The following is a 23515-nucleotide window of genomic DNA, read 5'->3' on the forward strand; positions in this document are numbered from 1 at the left end:
TTGGAGCTGATAAAGATGGTATGTGCATGCAAATCTTGATGCAAGTCCCATGCAGTTTGTGCTAAGGGACACTTTGGATGCGGTCCTTAACTATTAATATTATTTGACTGAAACCTTGTTAATTTTTAGTTTTTTTTTTATAGATAAACTCATATTTATATATATTTTACATCAAATTCACTTGTCTTTTCTTAATTAGTTCCTTATATTTTTGAGCTATTACTTTGTTTTTGTGTTTTGTAGGATTTGTCAAGCAAAGAAAAGAAAAATAACACAAGTGGGGTTTTAAGTAACAAATTCGTCAAAACTGCATGTGTAGGTCAGCTGACTCTGGAAGCAAGTTGCGAATAGCTCAAAATGAATTAGAGAATGAGCCTTATATTCTTGGAAAGCTACGGATGTCTATTTTCTGGAGCATTTCACGGATTTCTAATATCATTTTTATAGAAGAAGTTATGGCTGTTTTAACACTGAAAAGTTTCCAAGAGACTGAACAATTTGTAACTGACAAGAAAGCATTGAAAGCAATAAATCCAATAAATCTAGCAGCCGAAACTGATGCAGCCAAGAACAAGCCAGCTGACACCTATTCAAATATCAGAGGAAATGGAATTAAAAATGAGGATTAAGTGGGAGTAATGGGCAAAAAGGCTACCTAAAGAGTTACAATTGTTTTACCATTTCCTCTCACTTATTGTCATCACTAAATGGCAGTTGTGGGGTGAGTAATGGAGTAGAAACTGGGGCAGCAAGCAAGAACAAAAAGGTTGCAGGTTGCAGCGACAAAGTGGTAAAAAAAAAAAATAGAAAAGAAGGGGAAAAAATAGAAAAGAAGGGGGAAAAAAAAAAGAGGAAAGGAAGGAAAAAAGACAAGGTAGCAGCGTTGGGGAAGGAAGGAAAGGAAGGAAGAAATCTTGGCATTCTCTTCTTTTGGTTTTATCTTCTCAAACTCATGTCTTTCTTTTGGTTTAATTTGAAAATTGTGTGTAACTAAATTTGTAGTAGTTAGGGGTTGTTTTGAAGCCCCGAATATAATTGCAAGTTTGTTATGACATTTCGTTGAATTACTTTTATGAATGGATGAAAATTGGTTCACTACTTGTCTCATTGATGAATTCTTTATGTGTTTTCTACGGATGCATACTCAGTAAGCATATCTAGGATTCTAAAGTTATGAATATGTGTGTGCCTGCCCTTGTCGAATAAGGACATACATATGTTCTAGAGTAGTACTTGTTAATTGCGATTAACATGTGAACTAATTTCTAGGATAAGTAAGACAACGCCAGTATTTAAGATGCCTTGTAATGACTCAAACTCTTTTCGTTCTTAATGATTTCTACTTGTTAAATATGTGAACACGCCATTCTAGATTGCATGCTAGGGACTAAGTTAAGTTGAAAACATCATTCTCTTAACATACTACATAAGAAAGAGTAATGGGTTGAGTTCTAACATTGAGCCAACTTGAGCATCTCTATTTGGAAATAAAAGGAATTTGAATGAAACATAACAAGTTTGCATGATTATTTGGTGGTGGATAACAATTCCCCTAACTCGTTTTCTTAACTTGTGAACTACAATCTATTTTTATTACTTAAAATCTGTTTCTGTCCTGTTTTTTTTTCAATTTAATTTAAATAGCAAATCAACTCCAAAAATCCCAAAAATTTGTATGAGTGTAGCTCTGTGTGTCTAGTGTCTTCATATAAAATTTCATTGACTTTAGATGACACACCCCAACCGAGGTCAAGGCATGCTGGCCGTCACATGAGGGTGACGTAGCCATGTGCACAGTGCGAAAGCGATAAAGATAGCAACTATACGAATAATTAAAAACCAGATTACTAGAGTGCACTGCTAAACAGAAAGTGATAGGAGTTAGTTACAACAGTAAACACTCATAATTAGAGCATAAAGTCTAGGTGCAGTCCAGTAGGACAAGTACTAGTTGTACAGTACCAGGAATGTCCTACTATTATTTAGATAAGTCAGAACAGCCGACATCCTTGAGCCACCAACAACAAGCTTACTTAAAACCTGGAAGGGCGCAAAACAGAAAATGTGAGTGGGCAAAAACAAATGTTTTAGAAATTCATTTCATTTATCAATATACTAACCCCTCGCTGTAAAACATGTATAATTTTTCCCAGAATCAGAATATAAACATATACATAAATGAATATATCTGAAATCATATCAATTCAGTTCATACTTCCAATAGTCATATTCATAGGTATATATGCCATGCCAAGATATAATAGAGTAAACAATTCAGGTAAGAATAATTTTATAGAAATATGATATGTTAGCCGGAACTCCTGTGGTAGTCTGTACGGCTGGATTTATAGCTAAAAATCAATCTAGCCGGAGTCACTACTATAACCTATACGACAATATACTGCACATAAGTCGGAACCACTGAAAAGGGTCTGTACGACAAGATTGGGTGAAATATAATTATGCTCAATTCTATTCTCTCATAATAGCCGGGCGATAAATCGCTAGTTACCTACGAGTCGGAACCATAATAAGGTTTGTACGACAAGACTGTGCACTTAAGTTGGATCCAATATGAGCATATAATGTGGCAGGTGACGTAAATAAATAGGCCTGTACTTCATATCTCTGGCTAATTCACAATCACCCTAGGTGCAGCTTTATGAGCTCAACATTACTTAATCACATATCACATATCACATCATTGATGATTCACACAACCAAAAATAACTTACCTGAACTCACCTGTGCCTCCACAGCACCACATTTATAAATATATGCAACCATGCAATGCATATTCAAAATATAGAAGCATTTGGCATATTATTTCAAAGCATACTTTCCTTAAAAATGCATTTCTGGGAAATATATCAAGTATATAAATATATACTGAAAACAAAAGCCCACTCACTAGTATGTCGAAGGGTCGTAGCCCCCGAGTCGCCCGTGGATACGCTCGTCCTCGGGATAAGTCTCACCTATATGCGAATTAACTATAAAAACGTTATTTTAAAGCACATAAGAAAAACTAGCTAATAACTTCTCATACATTGCTCAATTTTGGTATTTAAATATACCAACGTGACCTACACAACCTCACGAATATTATGATATTTTTAGATAAATTTTTAGGTGGCTCTCGCGCCCCCACGTGCCGGGGAGGGCACGGCCTCACGCGCCCAACACGTTCATCATTTTCAACCTCCAGACGCCGGAATAAAGTCGCCGGCGCCAGATTCTGGGCAGACCTGCAACTAGCTTTTTCTCACTCATTTTTGCACCATTTTTCACGCAATTTATACCAAAATGAAGCTCTTAACTTGTAGAACACGATCATACTAATTTAAAGCTTTAAAAGTCACGAGATCTCACCGGAGAATTCCAAGAAAATCGGCCAAACTTCGTCCTACAAACGAAGAACTCTGAGCTTCCTTTGGACCTCACTAAGCTTGCTATGAGCTTGGATTGTCCTAAAACATAACCATTTAAAAGTTTGTGAATAGTGCTCAACTTGGAGCTTGAATTTTCAACGTGATATCAAAGGAGTTCTTACCTGAAATGGGTACCTTTGAACTCGTATGGTCCTCACGAACACAATGGTACTAATTTTGGCCACGATCTATGAAGTTTCAAGGGTCTTGGGTGCTTGTCCATACCATTTCGAAGGAGAGAGAGTGAAACCGAGAGAGAGAGAAGATAGAGCACGTGAGAGTGAGAGAGAGAGACAGGATGTGTGGTCTAGATTTTTGAGTCACCAATCAAAACAACCTATTTTCCTTACTTCCAATTGGTTTCAAAATAATAGGAACTTAACACATTGGTCCTCAACCACACATAGTCCCACAATGCCACAAACGGTCAAGGGCATTTTAGTATTTTCACATCAACGATAACAAAATAATGTATATTTCCAGGATGGGTTGTGACAATCTCCCGAACTTATAAAATTTCGTCCTCGAAATTATACATAACAAATACATCCACTAATAATCATAAAACAATCGTGGATACATCTCTCTCATCCGATCATCTGTCTCCTAAGTAGCTTCTTCCACTGAATGATTTCTCCATAACACTTTTACCAGACGAACTGTCTTGTTCCTCAGTTCTTTATCCTTCCAATCCAATAGAGTCATTGGTTCTTCATCATAAGTCAAGTCCGAATTGATTTCCAAAGGTTGATGAGGAATCATATATGAAGGATCTGAAACATAATGTCGAAGCATCGAAACATGAAACATATCATGTACCTTGGACAACTCTGGAGGCAACTCAAGCCTGTAAGCAACCTCATCGACTCGCTCGGTGATCATATATGGTCCAATGTACTTAGGACTCAACTTTCCAAATCGTACAACACCTTTCCCAGGTGATAGCTTCAGAAATAACCAATCACCTACATCATACTTTCGATCAGTGGCATGTTTGTTTGCTAAGTTCTTTTGTTGATCTTGGGCCGCTTTCAGGTTAGACTTAATTACCTAAACATTTTGAGTAGTCACGTCCACAATCTCAGGGCCCACTAAAACTCTTTCGCCAACCTTTGACCAACATAGAGGCGTACGACAAGATTCCCATAAAGTGCCTCAAATGGTGCCATACCAATGCTCGAATGATAACTGTTGTTGTAGGCGAACTCTATTAGATCTAAACAATCATACCAACTATCTCCAAACTGCAGCACCGAAATCGAGATATGTTGGAAGACACCTGGAGGGTGACGAAACCATAAAGTGTAGTGATGTGGAAAAATGTGAATAAATTTAAACCCTAAAGTGCCTAAATGTAAGAGTGCGATGTGAACGGGAATGAACCCATTTCACACGTGATGACAGAGCATAAGTGGAATGAACCCATTTCACACATGATGACAGAGCATAAGTAAAGTATAGTAAGGTAGGATAAGGATTATACCATCATAGGTAGCCACCTATACTGAGATTTGCCAAGAATCCTCGTCGATACGAAAGTTCAACTGCTAAAACCTGGAGGGGCGAAAAACAAAGGTGAGTGGGTTTGAAAATAAATTTTTATAAAAACCTTTCTAAAAAACTTTATAACCCCTCGCTGTAAAACAAGTATAGTTTCCAAAATATATATACTATGTGTAGTAAGAAAATACCTACCGTAGCTTGCAAAATCTCAAGAATTCAATACGGCACAATATTTCGTAAATAAGTGCATGACGTTCGTAAATCGTATAATCTCGCAATACTAAACATATCATAACGAGTGCTCATCGACACATTGCTAACACACGAGTTCATGCAGAGATATTCTGACATGAACATGACTGGGTGTAACAATGATATACACTCTAGTACTACAATCATAAGAAGACTGGCGTTATGCGTAGCATATACGAGTCGGAGTTGCCTATTGCAACCTGTATGATAGGACTGGCACCTGCAATGGATCCAAAGTGAACGTACGGTACGATGTGCACAAACATGTGAAAGACTGGCCCTGGCCCAGGCGAGTACCAACACTAGTGCAGCAAACGATGAGCAAATAACATAATTATAATCATGCCAGAACCATTCAACAATTCTAGTCAATATCGTACTATTCATGACCATAAAAATAATTAAGGCATCCCATAGGATCATTTCATCATATCCAAAAAATAAGGCATTTCTTATAAACGTAAATTTAATCATGGCAATCACGTAGAGAATTTATTATTAATTGTATATATGGAAACTAAACAATATATATACATATATATATACACACACACACACACACACACACACATATATATATATATCAAAGAAAAGACCCACTCACATATCATGTTGTCGAGTCGAATCCGTCTCGTAACATCGAGAGTCCTTGTGAAGCGTTTCGCCTAGAAACGAAATCATTTAGGTAAATATAACATACTACCGTAAACGGCCTAATTGTCCCCTTGCTTAACGAATCCAACAAATAATTTATTGAAACTATTGTTGTCCCGAAAAACAAGCAACAAAAACCCGAGGGTGCAATATTATCATCATGCCCCCCATTGGGAAATACACATACAACGCTTGATCAAAGCCTCAACCGTGCTCACGCACTACCCTCTTGGGCAACATCATCAATATCATAAAATTTTTTGTACCACGTCTCGAATGGTGTCATACCCAATACCAAAAATGTAAGTGCCGTTACACACAACTTTAACAAAGATAAGATAAGTGTCTACTACAATCATGCTAAACTTATAGAACGAATAACGTAACATGCCACAAGGATCCGGATAGTTTGTTTGTGGTACCTGACAACAACTTTGTACCCATAGCCTTCAAGGAGACTTCCCAAGGCTTGGAAGCGAACCACTTGTCACGGCAAGACGGTCAATGAAAATCAATATTCTCGCCTCTAGGGCATTTTCGTCAATTCACGCTTTTAAAATTTATATTATCGTAAAATTAGGAACGGATTGTCACAATATGAATGGGTACATTTAAGATTAAAAATTTGAGAATCTTTTTATAAAAAAAAAAAAAAAAACTAATAGTTACAAACTTAATCTAATTTTATTATTTTGGAAATGTTTGAATTGAAAATTAATTAGGAGTTTAATAGAGGTGTGAGTATTAAACCCTAAATTCATTGCTAATTTTTATATTAAAAAAACATGTAAATTCATTATCACCTAGAGACTTCAATCAAAATTTGAAAACTAATAAGATCTCAGTCAATGAATATTAGTAACTAAAGACTGAATACTAATTTTTTCATGTGCTAACCTGCATAAACCAGACGATATATGCAATAGTCAAATAGTACTGCGTTCGAGTACATCCAACTAATAAGTTTTATGAAATAATCACTGCCGTCCTACTTTGTTTGAGTTAATTATGCCTTATCATCCCATCCACATCAGCACAAAGATGGAAATTGACGACATTGGATGGGTAAATGCACTTGTCTAATTTCTTGACTACCATTGAGTAGTGGACCTGATGGTATACATACCAGTTTTGTTGTACTATTGTTGAATAATATAAAATGTCTCATTCGTCATCCTGCAAAATAATTTACAACTTATATAGAAGTCTTTTATGATAAAAATCCAGAGTTATTGGATTGCATAAGTGGTGACGATATGTATAAATAGTAGCGGGACACTGTTATTTGTCTCTTTAAAATCTTTACACATATTGTGGTATAACCTTGAGTTCTAACCCATACCACATAGCTTCGGGAGGAAAGATTTAGTGATTTATGTAGAATTATCAGAGAGATGGGCCATATAGCCCACTTTCAACAACACGATACTGTCCCCACTGAACCACTTGCACAATCCTCAAGTATGAAGTTTTATCACAAAAGGCATCGGTATTAGTTGGAGTGAGATTATGATATTTAAACTCTTATTTTCTCATTGATACGATCGACGTGGGACATTTCAACACGCCCCCTCACGTGGGACCCAATTAGTGGGTCACACACTATTAGTTGGAGTGATATTAGGATATTTAAACTCTTATTTTCTCATTGATATGATCGATGTGGAACATTTCAACACTCCCCCTTATGTGGGACCCAATTAGTGGGTCACACGTGGAAGATCCACATATCGACAACCACGTGGAGCCAAGGGGACTCACCTACACGTGGGGCCAAGGGACCCACCATCATTGCGCTGGGCCAAGGGGACCCACCCATCCCGTGGCAGTACAGTACAGACCCGCTTCCTGGCTCTGATACCATGTAGAATTATCAGAGAGACGGGCCATACAACTCACTTCCAACAACACCAATATTGTCCCCACTTAACCACCTGCACAATCCTCAAGTGTTGAATTTTATCACAAAAGGCCTCAGTATTAGTTGGAGTGAGGTTAAGATATTTAAATTCTTATTTTCTCATTGATATGGTCGATATGAGACATTTCAACATCTTATGCGTGCAGGTGCAGATACCATCTTTCTTTGTAAGATGTGTTTTGGATATAAGTTGGACTTAAAGCGAATTAATGGGAAAGAATAGGTTTTTCTCAACTCGTGCATGGTTTTGCAACAATAGACAAACATTTAAATTGAAATCGAAACAGGATCGTCTCACAATGTGTGAGTCACAACCTTATGATATATGCGACTTCTGTTCCTCTTGTAGAAGTACATGTATGAATTATTAACATGTAAAATCATACTCGAACAAAAACATTTCGGTAACTGACCAGTTTTCTTATGCTTCTGGCCTCCTGAAAGCTTTAGTTGGTACCTCTTTCGTAGCCTGTATTGCAGCAACTAAGCCAACAGGAAGGGCTGTTGCTTTCCTGCAAACATAATAACATATAAGTTACATAACTCTCTTTTGGGAGCATGGGTTTAATAAGCAATATTAATTCCTATAACTGAATCCCAATATATCTCTCAACCAAATTTCTTGATGGACAAGGAACAAGCAAAAAGAAAAAGAAAAGAACTCTGACCAAATTTCTTAATGAATCACCGAATTTTTTTTTCTTTCTCAATTGATGGTACGAAATTCGTTATGACTTACTATATCTGATTTAGTACTCTGATTTCCAATGGTTGAGCTCCCCATGGTAGCACTAGCTTTCCTCTTCATCTCCTTTGGGCCTGATTCCTTCCTTGTAAGTGTCATTTCGAGTCAAGAATGCTTCATTCAGCTTATTTTCCGGTCCAATTTTATTGGAATAATTAGTACCTGATACATTAACATAACCGAGTTGCTTTTCTGGTTTGGCGCTGGTCAAAACCTTGTTGGGGGCAATGGTACTATTGGTGTAGCTTAATGTTCCTTGGTTTGGACCTTCCTTGTTTGCTTGAAATTTCTGACCATTAGGTGTATAAGACAAATCTATCGAAAAACACGCATCACTGAATTGATAACATGGAGTCAAAGTCATGTCTTCAGAAACAGAAGTTGCTGTATCTTTCAAATTCAATGAAGTGACGGCCATATCTGCATCCGTTTGATATGATCCAACATTTCCAAGTTTGCTCATTCTAACGTTGAGCACTTGTTTTGGAGAACACAATCTCTTATCCCAGCCAATTATTGCTGCACTCAAACCCTTTGCGTCACCAATGCACTTAATGTTACCCTTAAAAACTGTCTGCCTTACCAAATGCAACAGTTCATTGCCTTCACTGTTGTAATTTTCTGCCACATTGATCCCGAAAGAAGATCCTGAAGAATAGCTGCTCTGCCTTATAAACGTGTCAGCGGGCAGTGGTGGAATTGGATTTTGGGGAGGTTCAAGGTCTGGTTGAATATTATAAATGGCACAAGAAATATGAGAATCAAACTCACAAATATGACACCTATACAGCCATCGATCGTAACCAGGCTCATTGCAGAGATCACAAAACAAATCGACCGGTGGAGAAAATGACAATTTCAATGCATGAGGGTGGGATAAAGTTTTAATGGAGAAGGGCAGGCCTGAGCACAAGATATGATAGTAAAAGCCACAATCGGCACAATCATAGTAAAACCCCTCGACGGGATCTCCACAAGCCTGACAATTCAAGGCCCCCTTGGTGCTTGAAGGAGGAGCTGGATGGAGGTTCAAGTAGTGGCTTGGAAGAGCCGGGTGACGCGTTTTCCGGGGCATGTTGTAGCATACTTGGTGCAAGAAAAATGGGCAGCTTGGACAGCTGTAGTAATCCTTTCCGGACTGTATCATGAGCTTGCACCCTGCACAGATTTTGTTCTGTTTGGAAGGTGAATCATTGGTACGCTCCAATGGATGTTCGTGGCTAAAGTGATGAAACTTCAGCTTCTGATTTTCCATTATTCCCACTGCTTTTGCTTCTTGAAAAAGTGCTTTTCTCTGCAATGAATTTAAGTTCTTGGGGGTCTCAACAATTTCTTGAAATATCCGCAACTGGAGCTCCTAATTTCTGAAAACATTGGCTGCAAGTAAAAGGATTCCTTCACGGATTGGACTGTTTTTAGCAGTATTTGGCTGGCACACACAATCCAATGCTTGGTAAAGGGCATTTTGCTGCACTTAATTTATTTTTTATGCTGCTAAATACTTGGCATATCAACATCAAGGACAAGGTTAGCACAGGAAAACAACAAAGAGAATGTCAAGGTGTTGACCCTAAAAACTACCAAACCTACGTGACGCGCAGACCGAGTAATCTGTAAGCTAACTACGTCATTCGGTGAATGCGGGGCGTGCCAACTTGTCGGCCGAGGAATAAATTTGTTGATGTTGCGTTGGGCGCGCGACTGACTTCTGCGTCTTGCGATTGCGACCGAGGAAGGAACACATCTCGGCTTCTTGGGTTCTCGAACCTGAAGACAAGGCTACTATTCTTACGAAGTTCACGAATCGCCGTCATCGGATTCTGTCACAGTGATGTTATTCGTCAGAGTAAACTCACACCGAATCGACACCAAAGTGTAAGGGCACAAATATTCAAAGCGAATATAAGTCTTGATAGTAAACGTGGTTCGGCCGTCTGAATGCCGAACTCTAAATCCCACTTGAGAGTATCCAATCATAAAATCACTCGGCGTGCAATGCGCCGAGTTCAGTAAACTGTAACACCTCACTTCGCCGAGAAGGCTAATGAGATGACCTCAGTCAATAAGGATTCGGAAATCCTTCTCGACCGAGACTTGGATAGGTAACCAATCATCCTCGCCGCAGTGCTGTTGATGCCAACAGAAGATGCTGCGAGACCGACTGATTCTACGGCGACAGAGCTATCTATGCCGACTTAAGATGTCACCGGTTGCTTTCACAGTACTGTTGATGCCAACGGAAGATGTGTTAGCGAAAAGAGAAAATAAAAATCTCAAAGTTGTTGAGAGAGTTTGCGCAGGGCAGTTATGTGTTGAATTGGAGCTGCTTGAATGATGAACAGCCTCCTCTATTTATAGTACCGAATACCTTCAAGGTTGAGTTAAAACCCTACCCGGATTAGGACTCCTTCTCCTGATCAAACACCAACCCGACCAGTCCTACTTTCACCATAATTGTGAACCTATTCCTTTATTGAGCCGGATTCACTTCCGGGTTATTGATCTTGCCGAGACTCCTCATTGCACCAGGATTCGACTCGTCTTGCAGCATGGCATAACCGACCCAGATTTGGAAGCCCACTACCTAACTGGTCCAGAACTAACCGATCCCTAGGAACTGAACCCTGTCGTAAGGCCTTCTGGGCCGAGAATAATTCTATACTCGGCCCAAACGAATATTTTGGGCCCAAACACAAGGACGAATCGTTTTTCTTGGAGATGATTAATTTTTCTTCCAAATATACAAGGAGACCCTCTTTTTGTTCATTTTGGGTTTAATTCTTCTGTTGTATTATTGTCACAAAGGAGGCAAATATATATAATACACCTTTGATTTACAAGGCAAGAATACGTAATAAAACCTATCCTAATTACAAGAAATCAAACGCGTAATAAATCCCGCTAATTACACATATAGTCAACTCAATCACCAACTCACGCCAACACTCTCCCTCAAATTGGTGCATAAATACTATTGATGCTCAACTTGTCGAGTGAGTTGTAGAACGATTGACATGCAACTGTTTTTGTTAAAATGTCTTCCAGCTGATCTTCAAATTTCACAAATAGAAATTGAAAGCATTCTCGTCTAGCTTCTTCTTAATAAAATGTCTATCCACTTCAACATTTTTAATCTGATCGTGTTGAATTGGATTATGAGAAATATCAATGGCAGCTTTGTTATCACGAAACAAATTTGATGCAGACGTTGATGAATGGATACCCAAGTTCTGTAACTGCTGAAGACACAATAACTCACATACTTCTTTCGCCGTACCTCTGTATTATACTTATGCACTTGACGAAGCCACAATCTTTTGCTTCTTATTGGCACCAAGTCACTAAATTACCTCCCACAAACGTAAAGTACCCTGAAGTAGGTTGCATATAAGTAATATTTCCTGCCCAATTCGCATCAATATAACCATCCACTTTAAAGTATCTATTCTTAAAAAACATGATGCCTCTACCCAGAGAGTGCATAAACAGGCTGCCAACACTCACCGCATAAGCAATATTTGGTCTGGTATGGGATAAGTAAATTAATCATCTAACCAACCTCTGATAAGGGTCTTTATTGCTTGGACTTTGATGAAGATACACATCAATGTGATGGTTTTGAATGATAGGATTATCAATAGGTTTACAATCGAGCATCCTTGTTTCTGTCAACAAATCTAGAACATATTTCCTTTGAGATAGAAATATGCCCAGTTTCGATCGAGCCACTTCTATACCAAAAAAATACTTAAGTCCACCAAGATCTTTCATTTCAAACTCGGTTGCCAAGTAATCCTTCAATTAACTTTGAGATTTCTTGCTAATAATCACTTGTGACAATTGTTTGTACCATACTTCACCAATCCTAAAACTACCGAGCACCGGTCAACTTTATACCTTTAGAGACCCAAGTGGTGGAAGAATTTGGGATGAGGTACCCCTGCCGAAGCATAATAGTTTCTCTCCAACCAAGAGGTTAATCACAAAGCAACACGTGTTAACATTAGAATAAAGCTCCTAAAGTCCCAGAGTCCCACACTGACCGCAAACGAAAACGTGTGACTCTCCACAACTATAAAATAAGACCATTCTCCTACAATTAATTTCTAATGCTAGTATTCTACTTAATCCATTATTAGAACTTACTAATATGATTATGTGTTACCTTTGTATCATGTAAACTCTACATTATTAATGAGAACTTATCTATCCTCATGGATGTAGCCTACCTTAGGGTGAACCACGTACATCTTGTGTTTGATTCCTTATCTCTGTGTCTTTACATATTATTTAAGACTTGGTGACTGAAGCAACTTGTGAAAGTCACACAACACTTTACATTGTTCAAAAGTCAATCTGATTTTGTACACCAACAACAATCATATCATCCACATAGATAATGAATGCTGTTAACTTACCCATTTGATGTTCTATAAAGATCGTATGGTCGGAGTTGCTATACCTGAACCCATATATTCTCATAGCTATTCGAATTCTCCCAAACCATGCTCGAGGTGATTACTTCAGACCATACAAAGGCTTGTTCAACTTATATACTACTTCTGATTGTGAAAGTGATGAATACCCGGTGGAATATCCATATATACATTCTCTTTAAGATTCTCATGTATGAAGGAGTTCTTCACATCACATTGTTGTCAAGGCCAATATAGGTTTGTTGCCAACGAAAGCAATACCCTTATTGGATTGATATTTGCTACTGGGGCCAATGTCTCCGTATAGTCATGTCATAGGTTTGAGTATCACCAGTGGTGACCAATCGTGCCTTGTAAGCTTTTGTACTTCATTGTATACACCTACTTACACCCTACTATCTCTTTTCCTCTTGGCAATAGGACTTAATCCTATGTTTGGTCTTAAAGTTCACTCATCTCTTCTTCCATTGCCTTAGTCCACCTAATGTCGGTTAGTGCTTCTTTCAAGTAGCTCAGAACACTATCTGCTAATATTTGTTATATAAAAGTTTTTCCTGGTTTTGACAATTTATGTGATAACACATAGTTGGCAATGGGATATTTGGATCATTTTTCTTTATCCCGAGAGTATCAGTTAGATGGTTTTCCTTGGTTGTACCTATAAGGTAACTAATAATTCGAATTGTTCGATACATTATAGGAGAAGTGAGACTTACCTCAGGAATATTCTTAGGAGTATGGTTATCCATTGATACTATATTTGGGGATGAGAGGGGAGAAGAAGTTTCAACATCTTGATTCACAATAAGGACTGCACTGTTTGCATCCGTTTCAAGTTGCCGGGCTTCTGCAACTGGCAGTAGTGCTACTGCTGGCAGTGCCGTAGGTGTTGCTGGAAGTGCCATGGGTGCTGTTGGCTGTGATGGCCAATTCTGCTCTTCACTTATTGTGTCCCCCTGAATAGGAGAGTTGGAGGAAGATGAAGAATAATACATCTCGGACTCCAAGAAAGTCACATTCATAGTGATATATGTCCGAGTGGAGGATGATAACCTAGGTTGCACAGACTGTTAATCTTCATCCTGTGAAGAATACTAATAGAGTTTTCCTGTGTAATCTAGAGAGAGAGAGAAAGAGAAGAGTTTAGAGAGAGAATTGTAGCTGAATTATACTTTCTGTATTCAATGAATAATTCTTACAGTACATAATACAAGTATATATACATGTGACTTTCCTTACTCACTAAGTATTCTATACTAACTGTTTTAACTACCACAACCACCTTATCCCTTCATCTTTTGATACTTGTCACAATCTGACAGTTCTTTATCTTTACATCCCCCCCTCAATCATATGCTTGGAAGAACCAAGCATAAGATTGGAACAATGATGCTGAAACAAGGGTGCAGATAGTCCATTTGTTAATATATCTGCAAACTGTTCATTGGACGACACATGAAGCACATGGAGATCTCCTCGAATAACACGTTCCCGCACAAAATGATAATCGATTTCAATATGTTTCACTTTGGAATGGAAGACATGATTAGAGGATAGAGCAATGACAGAGAGGTTGTTAAACACTCCAAAACTCCGAAGTGTTGGAGTGTCAGACACTTCGACATTCCTCCGATATGCCTCCGACACGAGTTGGATACGGTCAAGACACCGGTCAACGGGTTGGACACGCCTCTGATACGCCACCAACACGGGTTGAAAAATATTTTGAGGAAGTTTTTGAATTATTGAAACATTTGGGGCATTCTCACTATGGGGTGGACACATGTTGGAGGGTGAATGGGCTGAATATAGGTGGGTTAGGCTTGGTGTTGGTGGAGAGGATGGTTGTTGGGGATAATGGGATGAAAGGCATTTCAGTGAGGGAGAAGACATGGGTTTGGATAGCAGAACAAAATATGTTTGGCAAAAAGAATAAAGCCTAATTGGTTATGTGTGGGCTGATTTGGATAGTAGAACAACCTATGTTTGACAAAAAAGATAAGAGGCTGATTTTCCATAAAAAAATTGTTTTCTTTACATTTATAAATATAAATGATGTTATTATGTTTTTGTTCATTTATTTGTTTCTCTCTCCATGTAGGGTATGCTTAGTTAAACATAGAGGTAAGCATATTTCATTTAGAGGCTTTATCACAGGAATCTTTATTTATTACAGATTCTTATACATTCATGTTTAATTATAAATTTGAAGTATTATTTTTAATATATGTAAAATTTATTATATTTTATTGCCATACCTTTAGTCGTGTCTCCGTGTCTTATTTTTTGAGATTTATCATGTTGCCGTGTCGTGTGTCGTTGTATCCGTGTCCGTGCAACTTAGATGATAATAAAATGGAAGGCATCATCTAAATAATTGTACAGGCAAACCACCTTTGGCTTTTGTTTGGCAAGATTCTATAAGCACCTTTGGCAGCCTTGTCACTCACTTATCTGTATTTCCAAGTAATTCCTCGCTTTATAACCGAAAACACAAAACAAAAATTGCCCGCTTTATTCCTGTTCCACAATGCCAGAAGAAGTTGTCGCACTATCTGTGGAGCCAAAAATGATCACAAGGCGATATGTGGATCTTTGGGTTAAAATGACAAAATTACTCTCAAGGCATACTGGGATGCCTACGTGCGAGCAGCGGGCAATCAACCTTCAACCAAGTTAAAAGTGCCCAAAATAGGTAATAATTCAAAACCTATTTCATCCATCCTCATCAAATCCTCTCCACAAGGAAACTCCCAAATCATTCCCCTTTTATTATATTAATTAGCTAATCAATGAGGAACTTATTCTATTAATTAGCTAATTAATTGATTTATTATTCAATTATTCCTAATTAAACACAAATCAAGAACCTAACCCACAAAATGAACCAAGTGGCCAGTCCTTTCTCTTCCAAAGGGGCCGGCCACACCCCTATAAAAACCCCATCACTATCTCCAAAACTCAATTCTAATTCTCTTGTTAAATTCTCAAAATTCTCCAAATACTTTTTCTCTCTAAATTCTAACTTTGGCATCAAAGGTTCTTCAGCCAAAGCCCCCTCATTCATTGTGGGCGCGTGAGGCTCTTGTCCTTGACCTAATGTGTTATTTGTTTTGTAGGTGCAATTTTGTCTAAGGATAAGGAGGAAGAAATTTGCATCCACACTATCGAATCGTAAGAGCTGCTAAATTTAGATCAGTAAATCCATTCTTTGCTGATCTGGAACAATTCTGTAGAAGAAAAACAAAGATGCCAAGTGTATGCACGAGAACATGAAAATGTAGGAAACAACAACAGTAACTGAAATATAAATTGTTGAATCCCTCATTTCTTACATCCAATTAGTTTTAGTTCAATCGTTGTTCTCTGCGGATCAAAGCAGAAACCCTGGTTCCCATTTCTTTTTAAGTTGACTATAAAATATATAAAACTAGATTTTAATCTATAAATAAGATGAAAGTTAGAATTTATACAAGATTAAAAATTGATTTTAGTCCCTAAACTCTATTTAATGCCACTATATGTATTAAATGTCTCTTTTTTTATTTATAATTTTATGAAAATATTATAAATTTTAATTCTCATTATGGTAAGCATCTTATATAAGAAAATATCTTCATACAGATTTTTCAGTATACTTATGTTTTTGCATATTTTCTTATCTGCCACTAATTCATTACAATGTATTTAGGTACGATTATTTCGGTACACTGAGTTAGTATAAAATGTTTAGGTATGGACATTTTGGTACACTAGTTTAGTATAATATATTTAGGTATCGACATTTCGGTACACTAGTTTTGTGACAGCTCGTCCCGAAATATATCCTCGATAGTATGAAATTCCTATCTTACCCTTAGACGTTGTGTGGTGTGATGAATTTAGGTTGTGGACCAATTCAATTTTTTCCTAAGTTCTTGGATCCAATTAGAACTTAGGTTTTATTATTCTTTTGTTTTGTTTGGTGACCAACTAGGACCACACACACACACCACTCCTGTTGACTCTCTCTCTCATCCCTCTCTGTTTTTCTTCATTTTTCGTACAATTGTACAGTCAACTGGTAAAACAACCATTTCGTGCACGGATCGAGGCTGTGAAGGTGATATTCGTGTTCATTGCGAGCCTAGGAACTCATTTATACATTTGGTTGGACGTGAAGACTTCGAAAACTCGGGAACCAGGAAACCCCGATGTGGTGCATAGTGACTTTGTCATGATCACATAAGTTTCGTTGAATTTTAAGGTTCTAATGAGCCTTAGGACTGTTTCACGAAGCTTAGGGAAGGATTTTGAAAGGTTTTGGATGTCAGGAAGCTCAGTTTCGGTGAGTTGCAGAGGTGACTAGATTATCAAGATTTTTTCGACGAGCTTTCGTGAGTTTTAGGGCATAAAAGTGGTAAGGATGTGTTCCTTTCATTCTAAGCTTCATTTTGGTTTAAATTTCGTGAAGTTTGGTGTTGAAATGAATGAGATATGAAGATTAGAAGTTCTTCCAGAAACCGGCAGTTGCAGAGGTCACCGGCGCCGGACTCCGGCGAGCTGAGGTTGAAGGAAGGGAATATTCTGTCAAAGTTGACGGAATATGCTAACGGCGTTAGGTATATTTAACAGCATATTCTATTATTTAACGGAATATTCCCTAACGCCGTTAAGGATTCTGTTTGGTGTGCCAGGCACGTGCCTGCGCGTGGCCGGCACGTGGTCATCAGAAATTTTTTCTAAAAATATGGGGATGTTTGTGGGGTTGAGTAGATCACGTTGGTATATTCAAACACCTCAATTGAGCAATGTATGAGAATTTATTACCTAGTTTTGAGTATGTGCTTAAAATAATGTTAAAATAGTTGTTTCGCATATAGGTGAGACATTTCCAGAGGACGAGCATAGTCAAGCGAGACTCGGGGGCTACGACCCTTCTACATATCAGTGAGTGGGTCTTTTCCTTTCTATCGTATATATATACATATGATTGATAATTCCACAAACGTGTTTAAGTTGATTTATGCATATTACCTACATATAATTACTGTGAATGCTTTGAAGTACTAGTGCGAACTACGAATGGCTTGATCCCTGTTTAGGGTACGTAGGCAGTCTAACAAGACGTTTGATGCAGCCATACAATCATTGAGACAATAGTCTTGTTTGGGGAATTGAGCAATGTGAGGGACATTGGTAGAAAATGTGAGATTTAACCTTATGTTTTGGTGGTTAAATGTTGGTCATAAATCAATGTGTGAAGAATCAATAAATTGAAGTAAGTAAATGTAAGTAATGATAGTTAATTAAACTAATGTCTAATTGGGCTTATCACTGATAATTATGCCCGAAAATAAATAGTTCGGGAGTAGGGCGTTACAACTTATGCATTTTATTCCATATTATATATATGTATATATTTGGAAATACTATGATATGGTTGAGTTTTAGATTGCATCATGGCATATCCATATGTACATTACCTGCACATAATTATTGTGAATGCATTGAAGGGCGAAGGTGAATATGCTGTTATCGTATGATTACATTTATGTTTTAGGCAACTCCGACCTTGTCGTATAGGTTGCAATAATAGGCAACTCCGACATTGTCGTACAGGTTGCCTATGAGTAATATATGTTATATTAAATACAGTTATAGCTCACAAACCTGCACCCCGGTGTTAGTGCTCCCGCCCGTGGCCAGGGCACAGTCATTCACGTGATGTTCACCTCCTGCACCTTACGCTCACCTTGGATCCAAGGTAGGTGCACAGTTCTGTCGTACAGACCACTATAGGTGGTTTCGACTCTAAGGTGACCCGTGATTATTCGCACAGTCTTCACATGATCGTAGCACTTGAGCGTACTTATTTACACCTGTCTTGTCGTACATACCACTAGAGGTGGTTCTGACTTGTGTGCAGGGATATGTGATGAGCTATGGGTTCAGCTGTACAGGCCACAATAGGTGGATCTGGCAGACATATTACTTGGATATGTGTTGAGCTATGTGTTCAGCCGTACATGCCACAAGAGGTGGATCTGACTGACATATTACTTGGATATGTGATGAGTTATGGGTTCAGCTGTACAGGCCATAAAAGGTGGATCTGGCTGATATATTACTTGGATATTGGATGAACTAGGTTCAGTCGTACATACCACAATAGGTGGATCCGACTGACATATTACTTTTCATGGATTTATTTCACCCGGGTTACTTATTTCATTATGTTGAGATATTGGGCATGGCATACATGTGGATTATACTATTTCGGGTATGGTTTCGATATCGATATGTATTCTATTTTTTTGAGAAATTATTCTGGTTTACGGCGAAGGGTTATTACTTTGATAAATGAAATAGTTTGCAAAAGCTTTGTTTTTGCCCACTCACACTTTCTGTTTTGCGCTCCTCCAGGTTCTAGTAGCAAAGTTTCCGTATCGACGAGGATTTGTGGCACTTCTCAGTACATGTGGCTTCTTATGAGGGTATAATCATTATCTTACCTTGCTATACTTTACTTATGCGCGGTATCACGTGTGAATGGGTCCATACCTACTCACCGAACACTCGTATATTGAGGCACTTTGAAGTTTAAATTTATTCATAGTTTACGCATTATCACACTTTATGGCTTCGTCACCTTCCAGATGTCGACTAGCATAGCTCGATTCAGAGTCCTAGCGGACATTCCGGGTCGGGGTGTGTCAAGTTTAGTATAATATAGTTAGGTACGGAATTTTCGGTACACTTATGTTTTTACATATTTTCTTATGTGTCACTAATTCACTACAATATATTTAGGTACGGGCATTTCGGTACACTAATTTTGTAAAATATATTATGATACAGACGTCTAGGTACACTAATTAGAGAAAGTTAAATAAAATTAATGAATTAAAATGTGTATAATAATAAATTTAAAATTTAATGTAATAACATTAAATAAGTTATCTATTAAATTTAAAAACAAAAATATAATATGAATTTGAAATTAAGTACACATTAAGGGACTAAAATTAATATTCAATATAACACCAAGTTTTTATTAAATTTTAATCTTCTTGAAGGATTAAGGTTCAAAAACCCCTAAAATATGTAAGTCCAAAGAAGTTTGAAACATTGTCCACTCTTTCTAGTGCATATTTGTAAACTCAAAGTGACACGAATCGTGTTTGCAGAGACGAGTAAGTATCAAAGTGTCTGTAGTTTTATAGATTCCCATGACAATATTTACACAGAGGTAATTTCTCAATAGCTTGAATACAATCCACATTCAACTTTGGAGCAACATTAAATTTCAACAAGCAGAACTAAATTCACTTTCCGAAGAAAAAGGAAAAAAGAGAGCATAGCATTAGGGGAAACAAAATTGACGATATTCTTCAATCAATCTAGTGAACCTTCAGTTTAACCGTTTGAATGCATCACATTCTCGCCGAGGCTTCCCACCGGATACGATTCCATTGTTCCATTTCACGGCTTCAAGCAAACTCCACTCTCATCACATGGGAAGAAAGTGAGCCTAGGGCATCTAAATTTCTCCACATATGTTAAGCATGGAAATGACATCTGCAGTTCATTCCAGTCCATCTTTAATTCACTCAAGAACTTCAGACGTAATATCTCAACTGTCCACTTGTCATTCTCCTCCGCATGACCTAGATTTCGAAGCGGCCCTCCTCTAATGTAGAGCATTTTCAGGCTCTTAAGCCTGCGGGGAACCAACCAGCTAGGTGCTGTCATCCGAGGATAGCACTGAAGGTCCAGCTTCTCAAGTTCCTTAAAATACTCTTGATTTTCCTTTATCATGGTAGTTGCCGTGGTCATTTTCTTGACTGTAGGTAATCTTGATGGCACTCTACCCATATGAGTTTTGGTCCCAGTTGGTGCTACCGGTTCTTGTGCAGCATTGGCTTGGATGGATAACCCTCCCCACACTATTGTCAGCTTTCGAAGTGATTTAAGATGTTGGAAATCAATTAGCTCTTCTTTGCTGGGAAAATCTTCCCTGCTAGTGCTGATTGTCAATTTCATCAACTTCTGCAATGCTGACAAATCCTGAAGAGTACATGAAGCATCATTCTTATGATATTCGTGAATTATGAATCCTTTAAGAACTTGGAGTTCTGAGAGCAACGCAATCCCCTTAGGCATACGCTCTAGCAAGTAACACTCGGACATATCCAAGTGTGTGAGCTTCTTAAGCAAGCCTATTTTTTCAGGAAGTACCTCTAAGTTGTGACAGGCACTGAGATCCAAGATCCTCAAACTAACAAGCTTGCATACAGAATCAGGAAGCTCCATAATCCTCGATATTCCTCGTAGACTGAAGAATATCAAATTTACCATATACTGCAACCCCTGGAAGAATTCAGTGTCATCTACTTCAATGTGATGCTTAGCTCTGTTGTGCCACCTTCCAAGATAAAGAACATTCACATTCCTCAACTTGGACCACTCCACTTTGGAAAAATCTGGATAGGACTCATTGACATTGAATATCGTCTGCAGGTTTTCTGGATCCCTCCTCTGCAGGTTTTCTGGATCCTTCCTCTGCAGGTTTTCTGGATCCCCATGAGGTCTTACCTGCATCAGAGGCAGAGAACCATCCATCAAACACGCACGTCGAGACCATGAAAATTCGGTTGTGGGGTTCCCTTTATTGTCAAAATCAAAGAATCCCACTTCTTTGGCAATAACAATCACCGCAGAACGAATAATAGGGTGCATTTTAAAACTATGCACCACGGAAGGTCTCCGTTTCTTATTCACAGGTTCAACGCAGCCCTTCTTTGTTAATTCTTCAAATATACCATCAGCAATTTCCAGAACCGTCTCTTTGCCACCAACCGGAGGATTCACAAACCCTTCTCCAACCCACCATTGTATCAAAACCCTCTTCTTTACAACCTCATTCACAGGAAACACAGCGAAACACAACAAACAGAGCTTCGTAGTTACACGAAGACTGTTATAAACAACCTGAAATTCTTTATAAGCCGGGCTTTCTTCAAACACCTTACTGAAGTGTAAGCCAGACAATTTGTCAAGCACTTTGTTGGGATGATGGAAGTCAATGCCGGTAGACAACACAGAGTTTTCCTTACTCAACAAAAGTTTATGTGGGGATGGAAGTAGGAGTTTCAGCTTGATGATGGTCTCGTTGAGCACCCGCAGTTTGGGCTGAAATTGCTTAGCTTGTGAGTCAAGGATGCGGGATCGCGTTGACAGCTGATCCAGTAGGTGGCTGAGGCTGTGTTGAGGCTGTTGGAGGATCTTGAAAAGATTACTCGCGCTTTCGTCAAAGTTCTTGAGTCCGGTGAATGCATGCTCGATGTAAGTGAGGTCTTTGCGTAATTTTTCAAATTGATTGGCCATTTCAGAGTGAGATTGGCTGGTGGAGAGGAAGTATTTGGCCCGGGAGAATTGGTCAAGGAGAGAGGGAATGATGGTTTCTCTGATTCTCTCGAGGGACAAGATTTCATTGGGATTTTCAGAGGAATTGGGAGTAGACATGGACGTGCTTCAAGAAAGCAAACAAAATCCTAAGCTTATAGCAACAATACAGAAAAAGCAAGAAAATAATTAAAATAAAATGTTTGTGCTGACATGGTTAGCTTACCAGTGCTTTTATATACCAATTTCTAATCGTCAGCAATACAAGTCTCTTTTCCCAGACAATACTCCAGGTACCAAAAACTTCAGAAAAATGAAGGAGGAATCCAAATTATTTGGGTTGTACGCCAAACATCAATTCCAACTAAACAAAAGGAAAAAGAAAAGGAATTGGAGGGGCCAATTTTGGGTCTTGGTTCTTTCTTTTAGCATTGTGCGGGTTTAAAGAATAAGATTTTTACTATTGTAGTTCAAGCCTTATACGTAGCTCGATTCACCTAATCTTTTATCATCCTTTTAAAAATAAAATAAAATAAAATAAATAAATAGTACTACTCAAAAGAGATTAAACATTTAAGCAAGGTGATCTCATTAGTCTTATTTTGTGCACGATTGTTTCTTTTTATATGGTTAAAATTCAAGTGTTTATTTGGTGCTTGTGGCTGTCATTTTCTGATTGTTAGACTTAGAGGTGTTTACAAGGTGATGAAAAAAAGTTAAGCTATATTGTTTTCTTGTGTAATTTGGGTAGAATTATGAGGCCAAGTGACCCACCATCATCATGCGGGGTCAAGGGGACCCACCCATCACGTGGCATTACAGTACGGGCCCGTTCTTTGATTCTGATACCATATAGAATTATCAGAGAAACGGGCCATACAGTCCAACACTCCCTGGCTCTGATACCATGTAGAATTATCAGAGAGACAGGCCATACGGTCCACTTCCAACAACACTGATATTATCCCCAACTTGGTAATTACCACCTGCATAATCCGTCAGGTGTGAGGTTTTATCACAAAAGGTATCGGTACTAGTTGGAGTGAGATTATGGTATTTAAACTCTTATTTTGTCATTGATACGGTCGATGTAGGACATTTCAATAATTTGCTTAATTTGTTAGAGATTTGTAGTATCATAGAGATTGAACAGACAGATTGGTTAAAAAAAAATTTATATCCTGGA

General features: G+C 38.2%; 1 protein-coding gene and 1 pseudogene across 1 annotated transcript; both read right to left on the bottom strand.

Moving 5' to 3' along the window:
* Positions 1-8173: 8173 nt before the first annotated feature.
* On the bottom strand, positions 8174-9761 carry LOC126592840 (uncharacterized; annotated as a pseudogene).
* A 10361-nt stretch (positions 9762-20122) lies between these two features.
* On the bottom strand, positions 20123-22589 carry LOC126592839 (disease resistance RPP13-like protein 4). Its single transcript, XM_050258621.1, has one exon. The coding sequence runs from the start codon at positions 22447-22449 to the stop codon at positions 20407-20409; it is 2043 nt and encodes a 680-aa protein (XP_050114578.1). The 5' UTR covers positions 22450-22589; the 3' UTR covers positions 20123-20406.
* Between the last annotated feature and the right edge of the window lie 926 nt (positions 22590-23515).

This window comes from Malus sylvestris, chromosome 12 (genome assembly GCF_916048215.2).
Source record: "Malus sylvestris chromosome 12, drMalSylv7.2, whole genome shotgun sequence".
NCBI classification, from domain to species: domain Eukaryota; kingdom Viridiplantae; phylum Streptophyta; class Magnoliopsida; order Rosales; family Rosaceae; genus Malus; species Malus sylvestris.

Bases quoted from the DNA above. Each gene is read 5' to 3' on its own strand.
- LOC126592839 (XM_050258621.1), bottom strand. From the start codon at position 22,449: ATGTCTACTCCCAATTCCTCTGAAAATCCCAATGAAATCTTGTCCCTC.